Genomic DNA, 23514 nt, shown 5'->3' on the forward strand with positions numbered 1-23514 from the left:
AGTAGACCATCTCCGCTCTGCCGCCAAGGGCCTGAGGGCATTGTGGACTTGCTGTGAAACAACACCGAGACACAAACACGCCGTAATCCCACTGGTCAAGAGGACACCAAAGTTAGCAGCAGAGGTTACAAGACTACAGAGCTCTCCCACATACAGACAAATAAGTGGCTGACATTCGACTGTCAATCCACAAGGAGAGAAAAATAAACAAATTGAGAAATGGCACTGGCGGAATGTGAGACCAATTCAGGAAGAAGAAGAGAAACAAACAAATCATGCGATGTCTTGTGTATTCTCACTCATGAGACCTTGGCTGTGGAAATATAAATACAAGATGTCGCTGCAGGCTGGATTTGTCTTTTTTTTCTCTCTATCTCAGCCACAGCTGGTGCTGTTCTGATTCTCTGTGCTCTAATAAAGCACCAAATAAACCAACCATAACATGGCATTATTAACACAGTTTAAATATACAAACACCGCGGAGGCAGAAACGAGCGCCTTGTTACTCTGAGCATGTGGCGTCTAAAGTTCCTGGAGCAAACACAGTAAAACACTGTTGGATGCCCAAGTGTCAGACCGAAACACAAAGGTAAGCGGGCCGCTAAAGCCCCTGGCCAGCTGCCCTGCCAGCCTGAGCACAGAAGAATTTCTGAAGCAGAATGACTGAGAGGAAAGACACAAAAGATCAAGGATGATGCTCTAGAAAGAGTTTATGCCATGAAGATGAAAGGTCAATCTGATGAAAGAAAAGGAAAGATGAGGAAGGGAAAGAGAAAGAAATAGCTCTTCACATTTTGTCTGCCTTCAAAAAAAGATATCTTAAATCCACAGTATCTGGCACAAAAATGGATGAGCTTTCTCTGTTGTTATTGTCTTACTTAAATACTCCTAGGTCAGTAACTGCTGTCAACAATCAGATTATTTCATGCAACCCAGGAAAGGAGGACATTAACTGGAAGAACTGAAACATTCAGTGAAGGGTATAGCGTAAAAAACAAATTGTTTTGAAACCAGCCTTGTTTTGAAATGTCTGAGTTGGTGTCTATATGTGCTGAGTGACTTACACAGTTGCTGAATTATGCTGCTGCACGGGTATGTTTTCCCGCAGGGTCTTACCATTACACAACAAATTACTTAGACGTTTGTTTTCTTCCAATCAAGCAAATATGAGCTAGATGAGGTAGAGGATGTTGAAGGGAGGATTTAGAATCATGTTTCCTGCTCTGACATACAGCTAAGAAATTATGCATAATTATATGGTCCTTTATTTTGTTCACTAAATTGTCCACTATAAGAAAAGGTCAAATTGGGTATTCAGAGATTTCTTATACAACCTCCTGTTACAAGTGATTCCAGATTTTGTGTCTGACTGTTTTTAGCATTCTTGTGGGTCACATTGGAAGAAAGGCGTTAAGCATGGATGTGAGTGTGTGTTAATTTATTCTCAACATAATTATATAATTTCATACTAAGGTTAATAAGACAGCTGTTGAGTTAAAGTCAAGTGAAGTGAAGTGACTTTCATATAGTTTAACTGAGTTTTGGTTTTGGACCTATGGCTAATATGTATGATGAAAATTAGATGCAAGCTTTGTATGATGGACAGTAAAAGACTGGCAAATGAACTTTAGATAACATCAGAGGAAAAGGAAAAATAATTTCATAAAATCCTCAAAAATGAAATATTAATGGTAAAAAGCACAAAATGAAATGAAATGTAATAAAACCACCAACAGGGGAAAACTGCAATATGGTCCTCCTTTAGTGTTTTGTTACAATATGACAAAATGAGTCCCAATAAAACACCCCATATTAAAGTGCACGTTTTCACCAACATAGTGCCATGGGAGCCGTGCACTATACCAACCTGGAAAGGTGGCCCATCTTTTGTAGGTTAAACACGATCTGATTTGGCAGCAGTCTGCATAACAGACATGTCTCTGGGGAGCGGCCGTCTGAGAGACGTGATCTGGATTTAACTTCCCCGTTTTCTGCCATCTGGATTGTAAATGCTGCCCACCCGAGAGTTGCTGTGCCATGGTGATTTGCAGTCTGCAGTGGACGTGCCTGGACCCAAACAGGATGAGACGGTGCCTTTCTGGCACTGTGAGGAGCCTCACAGTAAATCGAAAGCTGATTGCTAGTCTGCAAAATCATACCGACCTGTCTTATTTTGTTTCCCCTTAAACGGCACATTTTTAATGGTGTGTAAGTCATTATAAAGACTTATTACTTCAGAGGAGATTGCCTCTCTCCCCTGACTTCCAAGTGCTGGGTAGGTTGATGGGTGAATGACAGACTCCTGGGATAGAGAGGGAACACTTTAAAAATCACATGAAAAAGATAGTCCTGCCAGCTGTGCCTGACCCCCTCCACTTGTCCATCAGGTCCCTGATAATAAAGTCTGTTTTCTGATGAGAAGAGTCGACTGCCTCAGTTCATACAGTAGGTGAACATGAGTATCACCACTCCTGGCCTCAGCTCGCTTCATGCTGCAGGTGCTCCATCATGTGGCCATCAGTGGAACTGCAGAGGGTTTCCTAAATCTGGCACTTTGGTTGGTATCTTGTGATTGATTGTGTTTGAAATTAGCCTGGCCTTTGCCTGCCTATGTACTTCCGCTCGATTTCTTTTCCCTAAAGTCAGAGAGCCTGGTTTCCAGGCTAGTTTGAAATGCCATTCCTCTGACATGACATTTCAGCTTAGATTGTGTCTTGTGGCAGGTATTATGTTCAGTGTTTACATACTGTACTGCTCATGATCAGATAGGTTCAGGTTTAAATGTTTCCATATACTACCATTCCAGCTCCTGTTTTGGTTGCTTTATCTTTTACTTGTATCTAAATGAGAGCCTTTTGGAACACTGCACTGTTATATCTGGATTCTTTTTGTCAGTTTAATTGATTGTGATCGATTACCTCTTTTCTTTGCTGGATTCTTTTGTCAGAGAATTGGATCACCACATCGACATTTTGGCAATCATCGCCCTATAAATTAATCTTAAATTGTAAGACAAATTGTTTGACAATAATTATAGGACTTCCCCCTAACAAGTCATTTAAAAAAAGATTGATAGTGCTATTCTACTAGCCTGGGTGATTCCCAGACTAATTTGTTAACAAATCTGAATTTGCTCTGTCTGGAAAGGAACCCATTGATGTCCATTTCTGAATCACTAAAAAACCCATGAATGTGTATTTTTCTTTGGAATTTAGTAAACAACTTCATAACCTTATTTTACAAAAAAAAGATTTGCTGCACTTCTGAAACAACTTGGTAAGACTTTATAATGCACAAATTTTACTTTTCATTTTACTGCTGGTTATGCCTGTGGTAGTAAAACGGCAAGTTCGGAAACAGGCATCAATGGGCTCCTTTCCAGACAGACCTGCAGGACAAATTCCATTTGGCTAACAGGTTCGTCTTGGTTCACTCCTTCTACTATTCTATATTGAATAAACCAATCACATGCAACCAGTGTTAAATTCTGATCTATCTATATTAATTAACTTCAGGGTTGGGTAGTAACTGATTACAAGTAGCCTAATCTTGATTACGTTATCAGATTACAAAAAATACATAACTATAATCAGACCAGATTAGCCTACGTAAAAAAATGTATAATCAGATTATAGTTAAATTCTCGAAGATTACTTGATTACATTTTGTTTATGTGTTTTTGAATACATACAGGGATGGGTAAAAATACATCAGTAAGTAGTCTATTTTAAAATAAAATACCAAATAAACTATATCAAAATAAACCACAAAATACTGTATTTTTGTATTTCGAAAACACTCAAAATACTTTTTTTCAAGGGGGCATGGAATCACTTTATAAATCAGCTTTTTTATCCCAAACATTTAGGCTATTAAAACTCGAATAAGGCTACATATGGAATATCACACACCAGAAAAAAACGGTTCAATAGTTCTAAACAGGCAAAGCAGGGATGGATTACTGAACAGGCCTAACAGGCACAGGGGCCCAAGTGATCAGTGATCCCTGAAGCCCAAGCCTCTGCGTGAAGTGACTACTATGTTCTCCAGCACTGTTATCGGAATAGGGCACCTCAGTCAAATAACATAGGTTATGTTATGTGATATGCCTTAATAGGGCCCCTCAATCATATAGCTAGAGTGACCACCAACCAGAGGACTCTGAAAAGGAGGACAAGTTGTCTAGGAAGTGAGGACAAATTGGCCAAAATGAGGACACCCCCAATGTCTGCTTATAGGCCTATTCCAGTTGTGTAACTGTAGCTGGCTGGTATATCTATATGTTGTGTAAACTTCCTTCCCAACGCTTGTTGTGCTAATTGTGCCAGCAGCCTGGGCTTTTAGCTCGATTGTTAGCACGCTCGACTACACGCAATTTGTGTTTAAAAGGGGAAGTGGGGGCTACATGTGTACCACAGAGCTGCCAACTCTCACACATTGGCCGTGAGACTCACTCATTTCATTGGCTTCACATGCTCTCACGCCCCTGATTTCTCACGGTGAAGTGTCAAACTATACCTTTTTACTGGGGCACATGCCCCAATACTGAACTGCTGTGCCCCAGTAAAACCTCAAGTCCAGGTTCAACTAAATTGCTCACGGAGTAGGCCTACTCATTACACATATATCACACAGCATATCACAAGTGGAATCTAGGAACGAGCGGAATCTAAGCTTTCCAATCATATTAGCGCCAGGTTGCTGTGATAAATGGTTAGCGAGAAAATTAACTTTGAACTTACATGAAATTTAATCGTATTTGCATTCTGCACACCCATTACTCTCGGTGAAATATCTCACAAACTCTTCACTCAAAACATGACAAACCCTATATCACAATAGACAGCAGACCTACCGAATACGAGGAAATTATAGTGTATTTTAATGTAAACTATTTATGTCAGTACATACATTTTCGTAAATTGCTTAGCCACAGAGTATCCCACTATCATGGTTCTTATTGCCAGATTCCAGACAATCCTACTTACACTTCCTTGCCTTCCTAGTGAAATTAATGCAAAAATATGAAAAAAAAAAAAGTAATGAGACACAATGTTTTTTTCTTGATATAAAGCCTGACATATTAAGTCATATGCAAATATTATCACATCATACTTTCCCAGATATGGTTAGCACAGGCTGTCCTGAAAAAGGAAGCTACAGCATAGATGGCCATTACAATGACCAAGATAACTAACTTACACTGTATCTTAGATTAACTATCTGAACAACACAGGTGACCACTTCTGCATATTTTCATGGAGTGCTGAAATGTACACTATTTTTGACCATTTCTGAAATGTAAAATTCAGCACATATGCTTAGTGGTTGTGAACTTATTGCAGTATCATCATAACTATTCCACCTGTGTGTGCATGGTTAAAATTCTGAAGTGCAAAATAGTTTAGGCTATAGCACAAATATGTCCATCCATAGATAAAAATAAGCAAGTGTAACCTCTGAATTTCTGTTCAAAGTGCACCAGATTGATGCATTAAAATGTTAGAATATACAAAAGTTTCTTCCGGGGGGAGCTCCCCCAGGTCCCGACAAGAACAATACATCAGAGCCGAGGAAACCCCTTTGGTCTTTGGCCACCAGTCCCTTCTTTTGTAGTAGTCCCCTTTTTTAGTAGATCCTTTGGTACCCCAATGTTACAGTAATTTAACTCTGGGACCCTGGTCCTTACACTGAGAACCACTGATGTACGGTAATGGTATAATTTTGCTGTACTGTAATGATGCTGAATGAGCTGTGTACGTGGCAACGTGGTTTTGGTTGAAATAATTAGCAGGCTCTAGTTGCGCGCCTGCTCAAACTACACAACAAATCGGACAGACCTGATTCAAAGGTTTGTCTGATCCAACTGATTCTGGGCTGAAATCAGGTCAACATCACAGTGTCTGCTTGGCATAAGTCAGCACCAATTAGCTTCCATCATTCTGCACTTTTATGACATCACATAAATGTCTCACAGAGATTATTTTGCAGTATTTTTAAAACAAATAAAAATACAATAAAGTATTTTGATAGGAAATACATAGTAATTTTCTTTAACTCAATAAAATAGAAATTACAAAATACTATAGTAGCTTTACATCATGCAGTCAATATGAAGTGTAGTTAATAGTCGGAAAATTAATAGATAGGCCCAATTTGGAGTAAATGGACACAGAATGTACTGTAGAAGACACAATGTCAGTATTTTACCGATTAAGTAGGCCATCTTGCATCCCCAACACACACTCGTAAACACACACAGTCAAGGGCCTTTTCAATACACTTTTTTCTCCATCGATTCGTCTGAAACAGACAAAAAGGGTCATGCTCCTACTTGTGAGAATAGCATTACATAATGCAATAGAAGGCATTCTGGGCGTGCATTGGCATTGTCAGACATGCTATTCAGTGTCAAAATGATCTTGATTGAGTGTATTTTTTATTCAATGTATTTCATTTTTCAGGTTTTTTTATTTTGAAGTAATCTGAAAGTATTCAGATTACATTACATTATTTTTGTAATTCAATGGATTACATTACTGATCTGTGGGGCAGCCGTGGCCTACTGGTTAGCGCCTCAGACTTGTAACCGGAGGGTTGCCGGTTCGGACCCCGACCAGTAGGCACGGCTGAAGTGCCCTTGAGCAAGGCACCTAACCCCTCACTGGTCCCCAAGCGCCGCTGTTGTTGCAGGCAGCTCACTGCCCCGGGATTAGTGTGTGCTTCACCTCACTGTGTGTTTCACTAATTCACGGATTGGGATAAATGCAGAGACCAAATTTCCCTCACGGGATCAAAAGAGCATATATACTTACTATACTTACTTATACTCAATAATACATTACATTTCAAAGTAATCTACTGTATCTGACCCAAGACTAATTAACTTTGGCCTGACTCTACCCACTTTGTGTGTCTGACTTATATGCTATAACTCGCACCCACTGTGTTTATTTTCAGGTTACAGAGCCAGGACTGTGTAGGCACACTTACACTTTTTCAGTGTGTACATATAACAGACTACTAGTCAATCGTGAGAAGATCTCTGCTGAATGTGACAAAAGGGCATTGGCTGGGGGCGCTGTGGCGCAGCAGGCTACAGCGCCCGTACCATATACGGGCCCAAGTGCCCACGGGGACCCAGGTTCAAATCTGACCTGCGGTCATATCCCGATCCTGCCCCATCTCTTTCTCCCTCCCACTTGCTTCTATCACTCTCCACTGTCCCGTCCAAAAAAAAAGCACAAAAAATATACTTTAAAACAAAAAAAGTGTATTAGCTTAGAATCACTTACTATTTCTTAAAATAATGCAAGGTCTATTATTTCATCAGTCAGCCATTTGTTCAATATCATCATGTGTAGACCATCACAGAAGACATGCAGATTGATAAGCAACAGGAAGAGACAAGCTCATGTCACCTTCAATGGAGGGCAAAAAAGTAATTTGTATTTATTTAAACATCAGGATTCTTCACATCCAATCAGTGGCATGGTGTACATTTACATCACAGGGAATTCAACCACTCAGACACTCATTTCACAGACAGGTTCACTTGACACGAAAGGGCAAAAGAGTATGACAGAGATTCACAACCTATGCCACAGACAGCCAGCCAGTTTGGTCATGTGAGAGGTGAGCTCAGAAATCAAAAAAGAAAGAGCTTGGCATGTTAGCAAACATACAATACAACCTGTGTTAGCATACATTCCTAAACTCAAAACCTAAGACAGATATGATGCCTATTTCCGTAAGCACCACAGTAAGGGTGTGTCGAGTGCTTTTTGTAACCGTGCAAGTGGCAAGATCCTCAAACAGGCTCACCAAGCCTTTAATACTGCAATGCATTCACTAGGTAGAATAAGCATACTGCTAAGGATTGCAAAGCTCCACTGTGACACAGTCAGAGGTCTTAAGAGGCAGAAATGGAGAGAGGAGAGCGATTACGTCCACGAGACGGCAGGATTTTACGAAGGGCCTTGACACGATCCCTACAAAAATCCGAAAATATTAAAAATCATAAAATAATTCTAACTTTGTTGACAGCACAGGCAAGGTTTTAGGCTATTAAAATGTCTTACTTCATACAGAGTTCATACAGAGGGCGGTCTCTGATTTAACAGTTAGTTTGGGAATGCACTTAATCATTACAGAGGCATGTACGATTATTAAAGAAAACATATTACTTCTCCAAAAAAATATGCAAGTCTGTAATCAACGAATGATGTGCACCAAAGGCACTTGTAAATGTCTAAATGATAAAAACAAATAGATCATGATGGAGACAGTTGGAATATGTCGATGGCTGAAGTCTGTGCTTTCCTTTTGGGCATGTGCAATCTTGTTAATGAAGAAAACAATACATGCATGCAAAGTTTGAAAAAGACAGGAATGATAAAAACTAAAATATCCAAAAGATAAAAAAAAAAAAAACAGATTGACCTAATGTGGCTTCCTCCTGAGATGTCCCCCAAAGAGCTACACGGAAATGATGCTAAAGGGACTAGTACCTGCAGTGGCCTGCAGTGGGCGCTCATGTACCAGTCTGATATGCCATTCCAAGCTTCACTTGAATCCCCCATTGATTATCTTCAAAGCCACTAGAGGGCATTAGAACCTTCATTGGGCCACATGATCACAGCATCAAGGATGACTAGATAGGCATAATCACAGTCTTGCAATCCTCAGCAAGACTATGATTTTTAGAAGAAAAAAAAACCTTTCATAGAGAACCCAAGTGTAGCCTACACCTGTCAAAAAATAAAGAGGAAACGTGCTTTTGAAATTAAACTGCACCTGTTTCTGTTATATTTGGATCCATCAAGGCCCTACACATCATCAGCCGGATATCATTGACCTATTAGGTCTGAACATGCCTGTCTCTGTAAAAGAAGACATACTCTTCATGTGCTTGTGCGATTTTAAGAATAAAGGAGCACAAATCATTGTTACTAATAGTGGCAGTTGTTTGCACAAAGAGACATTTCTCCTCCTCTATAGTGACCATGCAGGTTATGAGTATGTGTTTGTATTGTCTAAGCGAGTTATCAGCAGAGATTACAGAAACTACAGGGAAGCCTTGGTGTCTATTCAACATGCTACCAGCAGGAGTGGCATTGGACATCTCGTTTTTTCAACATGATTCCTATTTATTGAGTATTTAATTCAGTGATTATGAGATGAGGAATGACACAGGGACGTGAACATCGGTTGATGTGTGACACTGCAAAAGAAAAAACAAAAACAAGAACTGTGCTCAGATCTGCTGAAGCAAGGCTGCCCGTTTGATCAAATTTCGAAAGTAAACAAAACTATATTTTTCCAGCATTGTACTGTAAGTGGTAATACAGGCATAACATCTATGAGACCCCAACAAGCAAGAGGCTTCTGTGAAGCTGCCTGAAAGTGACATGCTAAATTAGGTGCCAGGCAGGGACCGTGTCCAAAGATCTCATTGGAGTCCATCTGATTGCATATCTGGGTCAATCAGGCAAATATTTCGTACATGAGTGAGTATTTCTCTCTATCCTATCAGTAGGCATAGACGGGCACCTCTGAGAAGAAGCTAGGATGACAGATTGGGGGCATGTGAAAGAGGCTCTGGCGGCATGGGGTTCAGGCCTTCCCGTCTGCGTAGGTGGACTTTAAAAAAAAAAAAAAAAAAAAACAAGGCCCAGAAGAACCTCCACACCAGGGGTTCAGGCACTGTGAGTTCTCCGATCCATAACAATAGGCTCACTGGATGAGTTCACACTAGTGACGCGTGTGCACGCGCACACACACACACACACACACACACACACACACACACACACACACACACAGACACACAGACACACACCAAGAGGCAAGCCCATGAGAGTGTATCACTATCATACCAATCCTTGTTTACAGAGTGAGTGAGTGAGTGTGTGAGTGACTGGGTGAGTGAGCAGCAGTGCTGCTGCAATCCCGTGCTTTCCAAGACAGAGAGCATAAGATGGAGCCTCAGTGAGTAATTCTCTGGGTTGAAGAGGGCAGGGCATCACTTCAGCCTTTGTTAACATGATTCTGTTAAAACACTCTTTAGCTGAAGACAAGGGCCCATATTGACAAAGTATTTCATCTGTTCACTAAGAGTACTCCTGGAATCGCATGAAAAGTTGTTAACAAAGAGTTTTCTGTTAAAACCTATTCACAAAGCTGCTGAGACCAACTTTTAGTAAAAAATTACAAATGACAACTCCTAAGATAAGGCTACAGTAACACAGTGATGGAATACACTATGGATTGGCACAGTATCTTTAGTTGATAAAATGCATCTGTATGATTACACATTTGCATAGTAAAGAGAGCAAGTAGCTTCATTTAATTTGATAAACAATACAATTTAAGCCCACATTTAGTTTACATGTTGACAATGGTTTTAGTTGTTGCTGGTGGCGTTATTCCATCCCTCTCAGGCTACACAGTTATTCCCTTGGGGTTCAGATCTCGTGTAATTGACTTTGCATGAGCAAAACATTGTAATGTGGACATTTCAAAACACTGTGTCGGGGAATGATACAAACTGCTACTTTCCAATCTGTTGTTAATTGGTCTTAGTGAGTTAGGAGTCCTATCGACTACTTCTAAACTCATAGATTTATGATGGTACTTTCAGCACAAAAATGCTGTCCTAAAGTTAAGATTGACACATCCATTATTTTTAGGAGTTACTCCTAAATTTGCCAGTTAGGAGCTACATTTAACCTTAAAATTCTTTGTGAATACGGGCCCAGATCTATCATGACTTCATCAAATGAATGAATAATCTACTGACATACAGTACATCACAGAGTAGGGTTCGCTTTTAGTCTGTTTCACCGTCCAAGAATAAAGAGTGTGATTCCAATTTTGATGATATTGGATGATAATTAACAATGCTGAATGAAGAAAAATGTAATTAACCTTTTTAATGATACTGTACATGACGAACATTGTGTGTGTGTGCATTAGTGGTTAATGCATTACTGGAATACTCTGAAATGTGATGCAGAATGTGTGGGATGAGCTCTACTCCAAATCATTTTCTGTGGCCCATTCATGCAGAAATGGGGGAGAGAAAACAGATCAGGAATTGTTTTTCCATCTATGGTTTGCTGGTTGCTTGGTGGTGGGTTGTTTGCCTGCTCTATGGGAAAAATCCCATTGTCATGTCCTTGCCTGGTCTGTCTTAGACTATACAAGATTAACACTTAAAAAATCTACTCAGGAGTTACTGTATATACAAGTTAAACTACACAATTATTTTTATACCACAGGTTTCTTACAATTAGTTGGTATATGGTTTCAGTTTTCTGCATCTCATACATTATGTTTACAACTTGGCTATGTATTGTAATTACTTAGTTGAACATCCCTTATACTACAAACAAAAGGCATTACAATTTCAAGTACAGGAAGTCTCTATGTACAGGTACAGCTCAAAGGCAAGATGCCGTTTTGGTCACAGTCTTTGAGAAGTCTGGTAGTCTAAATGTACATTTATAATCCAGTTTAGGAGAGCAGGACTGCCTCAGAACTTCCCTTCAAACCAGGGGGAGCTAATTTGTCCCCCCGTCATGGAGAGAGATCTCTGGATAACCAGTGCAGGAGGAAAAAAAAATACTAATGCCATAACAATATATTGCTCTATAAACAGTCAACAAAAGGTCTAGAGGAATGGGACCTAGCCAAATATACTGAATTTATTAATGGAATTATTTCTGAGGTAAAATTAAAGGTGTCTAAAGGAAGGTAGGAAAACAAAAACAGGCATGTCTTTTTCCACCTCTATTATGTTTCACCTGTGCTTCATGAATCTCTGTTAGAATGTGAGCATTTTTCAGCTTCTCCACAGGGTTGGTCACCATGGCAACCCATGTTCACCTTCAGAAGGAGGAGAATTTTAGTGGAGAGAGGGAGAGAAGGGCTAATTATAACTTTGAGGAAAAACCTGACAGAGGACCAAGAACTCTTTTGCTTCCTTTTGCAATTTCATTCTTCCCTCTTGTCAGAGGAACAGCATCAGGCTTCCGGTGGCCAGATGCAGCAGCCGTTCGCCAGGCCTCCAGGACGGGGCAGACCCCTAACCAGTCTGGCCACTACATAGTGCCCGACTTATCATTGGCGGCGGCCGTGTTAGCGTTAGCGTTAGCATTGGCGCTGCTGTTGGGGAAGATCTTCTCGGTGGGGGTGACGGCGGGGCTGCCCACCCCAGAGGAGCTTGAGCTACTGGAGCGGTGGCCCGGTCCCGGCTGGCCCTGCCCCGGTTGGTGGTGGTGGCGGTGGTGGTGGTGGTGCGGTTGCTGTGGTGGAGCGGGGCGCTGGGGTCTCATGGGTGGCGGGCGCAACTGGGACCCGGCCAGGCGGGCCGAGAGCGCCGGCTTGAAGGTGGTCATCATCTCGCTGCTGGAGCCGCTGCAGCTGCGGCGCATGGCGGCGTCCGGGTCGCGGATGACGATGGTGTGCAGAGGGCTGCCCGGCTCCGAGCTGGCCGGGTTCTTGAGCGGCTCCAGCGTGTCCAGCACCACGTCCGGCGCCTGCTTGGCCGTGTTCTGGCGCTCCAGCTCACGGAGCTCGTGCAGCGCTGTGTTCATGGTCTTCTCTATGTCCTGTGAGTAGACACACATGACAGACTGAAAAGAGAAGCATTCCATAAGAGATCTCGAAAAAATGGGTCATGTACACCAAACAGGACTGCACTTTTGAGGGATCCTTCAGCATATTTAAAAGCAATATTTCTGACTCGTTTGCAACGGCCATTGATACCGCATGCGCTAATGAAGTGTTTACTGCAGCACTAATGAAGGACTCTTCAAAGAAGATGCTCCGGAGTGCTTAATTAAGATGGTACCATTACTGGATCATTATGGTCAAATGCTTGGTCATTTAGGACACAACATTTGAGCTCTCGGCAAAACAGACAAAAACCTCCAATATTTCTGCACATGGATTCTGAGGATTACAAAATTCTCTATATTTCTGAAAAAAAAAAAAAAAAAAAAAAAAACCCAAACTGACCGTTACTGTCAGCCTACAGAATAGAGTTAACAGCTTTAAGGGTTGAGTGGTATTTGGTGCCTCAAGTTTCTCCTTTGAAAATGTTCTTCTCAAAGCCAGTTTTTCCCCCCGTGACATTTACCCAGCACCACAGACAGCTCTCAGACTCACAGAGGGGCCCCTGGCTCTGGGCAAACAAAGACCAGCTCCCCACTTACAGCACCTCCACTGACCGACCAACTATTAAGCAAATGCCCTTTGGATCCAGACATCCAGATAAAACCATCTGATGACAGATGGACAACGCAAATATATAAACACACACAACACTACACACACACACACACACACACACAGAACCCCCCCCCCACACACACACACACACAAACACAGCAATTATTATACAGCAATACAGACTTCATTTTTAGCAGTTAGCATGCTGAGAATAGAGTCCTCAGTGGGTTGTTTGTGTGGTCGTAACTCTGCCACCTCTTTACAGCACACGTCGTCACCAGAGTACATTAGCCAACAGAGATGACAGCGTGCACTATTATTGCAAAGGCCATTTGGCCCTCTGTGTCATCACTTTTATTATGATCGCTGGGTGCGACCGAGAGAAATGAGTGCCTCAGCCTGGACCCAGACATATCCGTATGCATTAATGGGATCCTGGGCTTTGTGGAGGACAGAGAGAGAGTGAGAAGTGCTGCACAGATCCATTCACTGATGGGCTATTACCTACCAGAGGAATACAGGAACACCAGCAGCCATAGAAAGAGCCTCTGAGGGCTTTTTGTTTCTGTTCTGAATGGACCGTACCTGGGATCACTCCTACTCCATGAATGATTTAATTCCCACATTAATGCTTGAAACAGAGTAACCTTGCACTTCACCCATTGTAAGAGGCAATGCTGGAGCAGTGCACAGTTAGAATATGAAATAGAAATGGAATAAAAGTGGTTTGAGTTGAATCAGAGAGAATGGGAAAGATAAGGACTGGCCTCAGCACCACTGAGCAGAGTCTGACCCAAACAAACTTCTTTTAGGCTGAGTTGAACTCACTTGGGCCCATATCTCTGTGTGAAGAGAAATCTGGATGATGTGCAGTGCGTGAAATGTCTATGGGAGCTAGTTACCTCAGCCAAGGCCTCGGCCTCCAGGGACTTGTGGTCTCCGAGGCTGCTGTGGCGTGTGGCCCCGGGGACGGGCCTGAGTGGGTGACCCTCCGGGTAGGTCTTCCTGTCCGGGTAGTTGATGCTGCCGGCACTGCCGAACGTGCCCAGACGCCTCTTCTCTGGGCTCTCGATGCGCCCGCGGCTCACAGCCACCTTGTGGGGGCTGCTGGGACAGGCGGCAGCGCGCGGGGGAGTGTCCGTGCCTCTCGGGGGACTATGGGTCTCACCACTACGGCGGCGAGGTATCGCTGCCCCGTCCGAGCGCAGCCGCACCCTGCAAGTCAGAGTAACGGTCAGCAGAGCACAGCACCGTGACAACGACGGACAACAAAACGTCTGCTCACATCTCTACCGCTGCTTAGCGGTCAGTTCAAAACGTCTCCAAAAGCAGCACAGCAAACTCACCGTCCCATAACGCCACCGAAGGGGTACTCTGGGTTGTGTTCACAGGGAGACTGCAGGTCATTTTTGGACGAACTCTTGTCGTCCAACACTGGCCCACTGCTGGCCTCACTGTCAGCCTTCTGACTGAGGTTGTCTGAGAACGCATCATCTCTGTGAGACACAAAAAACAAACAAACAAAGTCAAACAAAGAAAACAGGAATGGCGGAGATGCACCAGAGATGGCACTGAGCAGACTACTAATGCCCCCTTCCAAAATGCAGCAAATCAATTGAGCCATGAATTCCAATTTGAGCTTTATTACCTAATTTGAGCTTCAGAAAGAAACCCAGCTGCGCCCCTGGGCCTTTTAATGTCCTGTCTGGGGCCACACAATGTCTTAATCTGACAGAACTCACATCCACGCTATCTGTCAGACATTAAGAGCCTCAAATAATCAATTGTCTGCCTCTTCCTTTCCTCCATTAGGAGCAATTATGCAGAGACCTGTGTCTGTGACTCACCTACCATATAAACTCATTCATCAAGAAGACACTACTTAAATTCTATCAGTAATTAAAATCAGAGACATCTGTATGTAGGATGTGAAATCAAATAATGGAAAGTAATTTGCCTTTGTTCTACTTTTGACTTAAATTATGCCACTGATGATCTTGCTTGATATGCAAGATATGCCCCATACACACACACACACACACACACACACACACACACACACACACACACAACCTAGATTGTATGTGTGACAAATTCACAGCTGCCAAAAGCACACTTCTGAAGCTGAGCCTGGGCCAATTGCAGTGGAAAACATTAATGGGCTGCATGGTATGCAAATACACAGCAGAGAATTAGGCCAAGATCAGTCATTGGAGCAGCCATGAATTATGCATGGCGGCGTTTAGGAGGGCCTCATTACGGACGGATCTGACGAGCGGCGGGGGTGATCAGATCAAGGTTGTGTGCCGAGGCACTTAAGCCTGCTCTTCCGTTAGCCCAGCGACACAGAGCCCCAATGCGCTCCTCCTGCCCTGCTGGCCTGTAATGGTGCTAATGTGTAGGATTGAGAAGGTCAGCTGTCCAACAGACTGATATATTTTTCTCCGTCCTGTTGATGTTATTGACGGTGTTTACATTCTAATCCGCATTAATTCACTTGCGCCGAGGCCCTTATCTAAAGCCTGCACTGAACTCTCACACGCTGAACTCTCACTTGTACAGTACTTAACGGATGAGAGGATATCCCTGCTGGATACGCTGCAACAGGGCTCAGTCAGACAGGAGATGGCCATGTACTCACAGGTCCTGCACCACGATGTACTGGTGTGGGATGAGGCCGTCGACGCCATTGTGCCGACCCTCCCACCAGTCCTCCGAAGCGCGGTGGTACAGCAGCAGCGACGCCCCCTTCTTGAAGGACAGCTCCCGCGGGGTGCGACCCGTGTAGTCAAACTTGGCAATGGCTTCAATCTGCTCTACTTCTGCATGTGACAGAAATAGTGTCATAGAGAGAGAGAGAGAGAGAGAGAGAGAGAGAGAGAGAGAGAGAGAGAGAGAGAGAGAGAGAGAGAGAGAGAGAGAGAGAGAGAGAGAGAGAGAGAGAGAGAGAGTGCAATATTAAAGCCATGACATTGTGTTTTATGAGGATATCTGTTCTCGGTGTGTTTCCAGGGAGAGGCTCTAATGCCAGCCCTGTCTGCTGGCTAAGTGCTGAAACAGATACAGGCTACTGTACATAAACAGCTGTGATTGTTATGGTTATTTGAGTGGTTAAGATGGTAATGATGCCATACAGTATACCATCTAGGAATGCATTTGTGTATACGTGTATGTGTGTATGTACTGTATGTGTGTGTGTGTGTGTAAAGTCTTTGACAAATACAGTGCTTTAATGCCTAGTTTCAAGCACACTGGGACAAAAAGTGTGTGTGTTAGACGTGTGTCTGAGTAGAACACACCAGTGCATTGACCTAAACAGTACCAAGACCCTTAACAAAAGGACGAAGACATGGAAGGAAACCTCTGAATGCATACAGTACAAAAGCAATCAGGTGGGCAGTGAAAAGGCTTTCTGGATGATTGTAATCTTGAGAGGTCCTTGCACGTCGGTCATGAAAGAGTATAAAGAACTCTCTCTCTCTCTCTCTCTCTCTCTCTCTCTCTGATTGATTGGAGGGTGCATTCAGCACCTCTCCCAGCCTGCACAGTGAATGAGTGGCCCATGTTTACATGTGAGGTCAGGACACACTGCTCCATCTGCAGCTTATCCACCAGGGGAGACAGCAGGACGCAGCCGTAGGGCTGGGGTCAGTGGGGACCGCTGGCTAGAGCCGCCACCCCAGGGACTCCTGTGCTTAGACCCACAGGGGGAGACAGGGAAGAGTGCCAAAGGATGCATGTCTGGCACACACACACACACACACACACACACACACACACACACACACACACACACACACCTTCCCTGGGGCTCCACATCATCATTGTCACACAAGAGCGGGTGATGTGACCGAGTAATAGGAAGCATCACAGCTGATGCCAAAACAACTCAAAGCATCAAATCAAAGCCTGCATGCAGAGAGTGTTGGCGGGGGGGGGGGGACTAGAAACAAATGCTGCTCGTAGCCTGAGCAATCCACTCCCTCAGATGAGCCAGCAGGACGCCAGGCGAGCAGGACAGGGGACCGAGCAGGACAGGGACCCGGGCAGGTCCACCGGGCCCCTCTGACTGGTGTCTGGAGGGCCGGGGGCTACAGACGCAGCCACGCCTCAGCTTCTCCCACTGTCAGATGGCAGGGGTCAGTCTGGGTTAATTAGATGGATGGCCTAAATCGTCCAGCAGCGGGATATCTCCATGGCCACCACTGAGCCCAATCAATGTCATTAAGAGCTCCATCCGGGGGTGAAATTACGGGGTGGTGCTCTAACACAGACAGCCAATAGGGAAGAGAGACAGAGAGCAACAAAGGTAGATGGAGAGAATATCCCACAGACATACATTATGTCACATATCCCATCTACAGAAGAGAAGCCTGTCTATAAAGCACACCACAGACATACAGTACAGTATGTCACATACCCCGTCTAGAGAAGAGATGTCCGTCTATACAGCACACCACAGACATACAGTAGGTCACATACCCCATCTAGAGAAGACAAGCCTGTCTATACACACACCACTCATAATAAGGTCTTAGGCTTTATCTTCTACAGACTGGCCACTCAGACGTTATCAGTGGTTATAACATACATCCTGCGTCATCACACTGTAATAGCACGCCTCAGGATATAAGAGAATAAATGCGAGAGCTATAATCAGGCTCATAACTGGCTATTCAAGTCTTGGGTTCTGATGGGCACAGAAGTCAGGCGCACAAATCAGGCATGTGATTCTTTCATTTCTGTGTCAGAGAGTGGTGCTGTTGCTGTGGCAACGCCCGATTGCAGAGAGCCAGGACAGTCAAGGCCACGTGACTCGACTTTGCCCTCCGAGAGCTCCGATTAAAGGGTGGGGAATTCTCCACAGGCCCCCCAGCACTGGGGCTGAGACAGGCCTCCCGCCCAACTTGGGTCCCAGTGACCAGGGAACAGTGTCGGCCCAAATTAGTGACCCACCAGAGCATCCCCATTCTCTTCGCCCTCACAGGCGCTGGCAGGAGAGGGTCACTTCAGAGCCGGGTGACCGCAGAAGAGATGGGATCACCGCGTTAACTCTCATTGGGGGGGGGGGGGGGTCGAGCGCAATTAGTCGGTCAGAGGGTGGCGAGGACACGGGAACAGGCACCACAAAGAGGGAGAGCTCTCAGGCTGGACTCACTATACTGCACTGCCTTCACACAAAGGCAGGGAGTCTGGGTGGAAATACTCTTCAAAAAAACTAAAGGCTGGTGAAAGGCTGATAATACCAGAGAGAGAGAGAGAAAAAGAGTGTGAGAGAGAGAGAAAGAGAAAGAGAGATGGCCAACAATGTGTTTCTGGGCTCTTGCTAGACGAGAGCCTTTGCAAGGCCTGGGCTGTCACAACCCATTAGGAATCTTCCTCATTATCTGCCAGTGAATAAGGTCAGCCAGCGCTGACGGGAGAACCATCTGGGCAGATTAAGAGACCACTCCTCCAGCCCAGTGAGCAGCCCAAAACATCAGCCGCGGCCGCACACAAAACCGGCCGTCCATCCTGAACTGCAGAATCAACCATGTACATCTCAAAACGCGCACCGAGACAGCTCCGTGTCATTGGCTGCTTACCGCGGTGGCATATCCGCTGCGGTCAGCGCTACAGCCTCGTCATGCTGCGCTGATGTTTGTCATCGTCGTCTGTGAAGAGTGTATGCGCCTTAACTGAATGGCTCATTTCATGAATTATATTGTCTATATATATCAAGCCGCTGGGCCACCCGCGGCCAAAGTGCTGACTACTGCGTCGGATCAGAATGACACGGTGCCCAGGCGCAGTGGCCAGTGCTGCAGAGCTCAGCAACGCTGCCAAGAGAGCAAAAGGGTGAGAGAACAGCCGTGCGCGCGGCGGAGATTCAAAACACGGCCTCTAGTTGCCAAGCAGCCGAAAAGATTATTTTCTTTTTGGGAGTTCTTATCAGCACAACTGCAAACATGGCTGGGACTCACAGGAGAGAACAGATGGAGAGAAATAGAAAACAGCACAGAGACGTTTTCTTTTTTTTTCGATTGAACGGCTGAATTATCATGAGGGGTTCTGTTCAAAATGGTGTGATGCCTGAGTGGCTGTTGTTCTCCAGTGCGTCTGCTCTCTTCCCCCAGACATAAACAGTCACAGAGGAAAAAACACTCCCAGTATTGGAAACATGTGGGGAGGCTGCGCCACTCACCATCATCACTGGTGTGGGGCTCAGTGCCGTTGTCTGCCTCATCGATGGTCCCGGGCTCGCTGTGGGGGCTATCACTGCAGAGGTACAGGGAGAGCCAAAAACATTCTCTATGAGGAAATAGAAGGCCTAATGACTCCAATAATGATGATAATGACAATTACTGACAAACTAGCTACTTTGCATCTCTTTTTTATTATGTGCTAAAAGTACCAGAGATTGGATGTCTACAAACTGCCTCTTACAACACCCATAAAATGAACCACAACCTGCTGCCACTGCACTGCATGTAGTGTCTTTGGTCTGTGTTGCCATGCAACAGCCTGTGCCCCGCTCACCAGTACTCCTCTCCTCCGGTCATGCACTTCTCATAGAGCGGACCGTCCAGCTCGCGCGGGCTGGGGAAGATGAGCTCGTTGTGGATTATGATGGTCTTGATGACCTCATTGACTTGGGCCTGGCACGCTACAGGGTCCTGGCCGTCCGGGATGGGCATGAGGGTTGGGCCGAAGCAGATGGCCAGGTTGTAGGGGTCCATCATGTTCTCGTCACTGTACTGGGACAGGCTGGACGGAGGAGGGAGGGGGAGGGGGGAGGAGAAAAGGACGGTGTTTAATCCCAACAGACTGTAACCACACCTTCTGTACAAAAGACCTTAAAAGCTCCCTCTACTAGTCTCTGTAGTAGCAGACTCTGTGGAGTAACTCAAACTCTGTGAAAACATGTTCCCAAAGCTAGTGAGCGTAATCTTAAGATAAGTCATATCTGCCTGTGACATCGCAGAGTTTGGGCTGGTGTTTCCCTGTAAGCCGACAACATACTGACTTCTCCACTCGGTTAGAATATCGCTCCACATCCCCCAAATCAGGAAATCCTGGTAACACATGTAAGTTCAGCAGGCCTGCGTTTACTATATCCGCATTAAGCCCTCACATTCATCATGTGCACAGCATCCTGTGCTCAGCCCAGCTCTGCACCCATAACTCCTCCATACAAGAAAAAAAAACAATCAAAGCTAAAGCCTGCTGACCCACTGAGAGCGAGCGAGCGAGCGAGCGAGAGAGAGAGAGAGAGAGAGAGAGAGAAAGAGAGAGAGAGAGAGATGTATAAAGCTCTGCTTCTGGCAAAGGTACAAATTCCTGTAGTGAAGGGTGAAGGGAGGGAAGAGGGGGTTTGAGTTAAAAAAAAAATCACAAGAGTAAAAACTCTGGCTATGAAATAAACTTCTTTGTTCTAAAGGGGATCTGGGCAATGGTGGCATCAATAACAGTCCAATAAAATAGGACAGGTATATTACTTCAGAGAGATGAGTTTCAGCACTCATAAATAACGTTTAAAGTGGGGCTGACAGATGGCGTAATAAATTAGATGTGAACAGTGGGACCATTCGACGACTCTTTGTAAATGAATGTGTCTATGGCTGCGAGGGCTTGCTGTGATTTCCAAGCCCATTCTGATTTACTAGACAACAGGCATGTTGTTTTTTATCCGTCTCCAGCCAGATCCTGACAACTATGGCAAGCTAATCATTTCAGAGCAAAGAACCCTGCTGGCATGAGAGTTTGCAGTTAGTGCATACACACATACTGTACACACCACCATACAGACACACACACACACACACACACACTGTTTGTTTCTGGATCGTTCAAATCAAAAGGGTGCCATGCTGGGGGTTGTGGCACAGTAGGAGGCTCTCCACACTCACTGATTGAGGAATGCGAACAGGTATCTCATGACGATGATCACGGTACGAGGAAGAGTCACGATGATCTGCTGAATGTGATGAGCTCTTTCAGCTGAAGACTCCAGTTCTGGAACATAGAACAATGTGAGGGGTTAGAAAGCAAATTCATTACAGCGTCACAAATGACTGAGCTGTGCTCCATCTTGAAAATATTAGCATGAAAACACAGACAAAACATCAGAAAAGAGGACCGAAGTAAACAAATGGACAACAAAAAATATTTTTCCTGTCTGAAACTGGACACTACTGTTAGTGAAGTGAAATGAATGAATTATCATGGCAAGATTTGATTCACTGCAGCCTCTAACAAAAGCCTTACATCTTCCCCAAGACTTACACATTGTTCCAATACAATACAAACCAGCCTCACAAGGTGCCATTAGTTATGGTTTGTCAAAACCACTTGGGAGTTTCATCAACATTTTCCAATCACATGAAAGACGGGGGAGGAGAGAAAGTGGAGAGAGACTGAAAGAAAGACGGAGTCAAGGGCGCTGCAGCTGGCGCTTGCAAGAGGCTACAACGTCTTTCACAGACCTGAGTGCCGACAAAAGCCCTGATGTGGCCCCCTTCCCACCGCCACAATCACCTCTCTGTTAAATCACGGGCAGAGAGCCGTGGCGTGGCGATTGTTTCCATGTGGCGCACTCCACGCTCCGCCCCGCCCCACGAAAAAAAAAAGCCCTTCCTAATGTCCTGTAAAGCTCCGGTGGCATGTGATACACATCTCCGCGCAGGGGCACGGCTCAAGTAAACTGCAGGAACTGCGCCAAAGCCTCTCCGCCTCTCCACTTACCTTCCCTTGAAACCTTTAGCCCACTGAGGAATGCCCCACCAGGCCTGATCTACTGGGCCTCTCCCTTTAGCCTCACTCTACAGGGGGCGCCGCTAATAGCTTGTGCCGCTAACCTGTGGCAAAGGCCAGAGAGGAGGCGATGCCATGCCGGAGACTTTGGAGAACTGGGGCACGGCCACCCCATGGGCATTCCTTTTTTTAGGTAGAGCGTCTCACCCGAGAGCCGGATGGATCATTCTTCATTAGCCGGGAGTCGCAAGTTCTCTCCCTCAGGAAGCTGGCGCTCCTATTTGCTCAGCAGGGGCTAGAGGCAGGCAGTGATGCAGTGCTCCATCACCCTCCGTCAGCCTCCCTCCATCTGGAGCCCCTGATAAGAGCTGGGCCAGATGGGCTGGGAGCAGAGACACCACTGAATCCAGGCCAGTGGCCTGCCTGTGCACCTGGCTCACTGAAGCACCCCACACACACACACACACAAACACAGTCCAGTGCTGCGGTCATGACTTACTGACGGTGGAGATCAGGTCCAAGAAGCTCCTTGGGGAAAAGGGGGTTCTCCAGGCCCCTGAAGTACAGCTTCAAGACCCCAGCCGCAGAGTTGATATCGTGGTCGTTCTGGTCGTCGATCAGGGGGTCCTCACCTGAGAATGTGGCAACATGTGGACTGAGTTAGGGGAGATCTTTCAGCTGGTGGTCCTAATCACTGTAAGAGTGCGGATCTGTAAACACCATTAGGAAAGGCTCGGCCAGGACGTGTGGTTTACATTTGACAAGAGACAGGCTAAAACAAGATGTCTAACACAACCCATTCAATGACATAACTTTTGCCCTGATAGATCATTTTTGATATTTGAGGATGTATACGTTTTTCTCCCTCAGCAGGAAAACAAAAGAACAATATACTAAATGACCTCGCGCACACACACGCACATGCACACGCACACGCACACGCAAAACTGACCTCTCTCAAATGAATTCTTAATATCATTAACTTCGACCTGAGATCCTGGGACTCGGAATATGCCTTGTTGTTGCAAGCCTGAAAGCAGAGAAACATGATCCTCGGGTCAGAAGAAAGCTGCCATTACGCTGACAGCAGAATGCCTCAGTACATGAAAGCCAACACAAAAGGCACAGCACAGAAGAGAGAGTGTGTAATCTAGCCATAAAGAGATTTCGTTTTCCCCCTTTTTCAGAAAAACTCCTCCACACCCACCCCCCCGTCTGCTGGACTCATATGGTCTTTGTTAGAGTGGTCCTAATCAGGTTCTGGACTTTCATTAGAGCCGGGGCTGTGGGTGGAAATACAAAAGCCTGGGGGCTTACATGAATGAAATCACATATGATGGTAGAGAAGACCAAAGCAGTCAGTGGTCTAAATAAAAAAAAACACTGCAGCTGAAGTCCCTACTGAAGAAATGTAGTCTTAGATCTGTTATCTTTTCCTCCCTTTAAACTTAGAGACAAAGACACAAATATAAAATGGATGTTCTGCCCTAGTGGCTAAATAAAAATCATTTATTTGATTACAGCAGCTTAATTTGAATCTGCTGT

At 44.9% G+C, this 23514-nt stretch overlaps 1 protein-coding gene across 1 annotated transcript in view; it reads right to left on the reverse strand.

Moving 5' to 3' along the window:
* Window positions 1-7427: 7427 nt before the first annotated feature.
* The window catches only part of srgap3 (SLIT-ROBO Rho GTPase activating protein 3), a 76192-nt gene continuing 60105 nt past the window's right edge, over window positions 7428-23514 (reverse strand). Inside the window, 10 exon segments of the mRNA XM_048254940.1 lie at window positions 7428-12614; window positions 14139-14451; window positions 14583-14732; window positions 15878-16058; window positions 19421-19494; window positions 19756-19983; window positions 21126-21231; window positions 22469-22494; window positions 22496-22601; window positions 22922-22999. Coding sequence (XP_048110897.1) covers window positions 12105-12614; window positions 14139-14451; window positions 14583-14732; window positions 15878-16058; window positions 19421-19494; window positions 19756-19983; window positions 21126-21231; window positions 22469-22494; window positions 22496-22601; window positions 22922-22999 — 1772 coding nt within the window. The 3' untranslated portion in view covers window positions 7428-12104.

The sequence above is a fragment of the Alosa alosa genome, chromosome 10 (genome assembly GCF_017589495.1).
Source record: "Alosa alosa isolate M-15738 ecotype Scorff River chromosome 10, AALO_Geno_1.1, whole genome shotgun sequence".
Lineage (NCBI taxonomy): Eukaryota > Metazoa > Chordata > Actinopteri > Clupeiformes > Clupeidae > Alosa > Alosa alosa.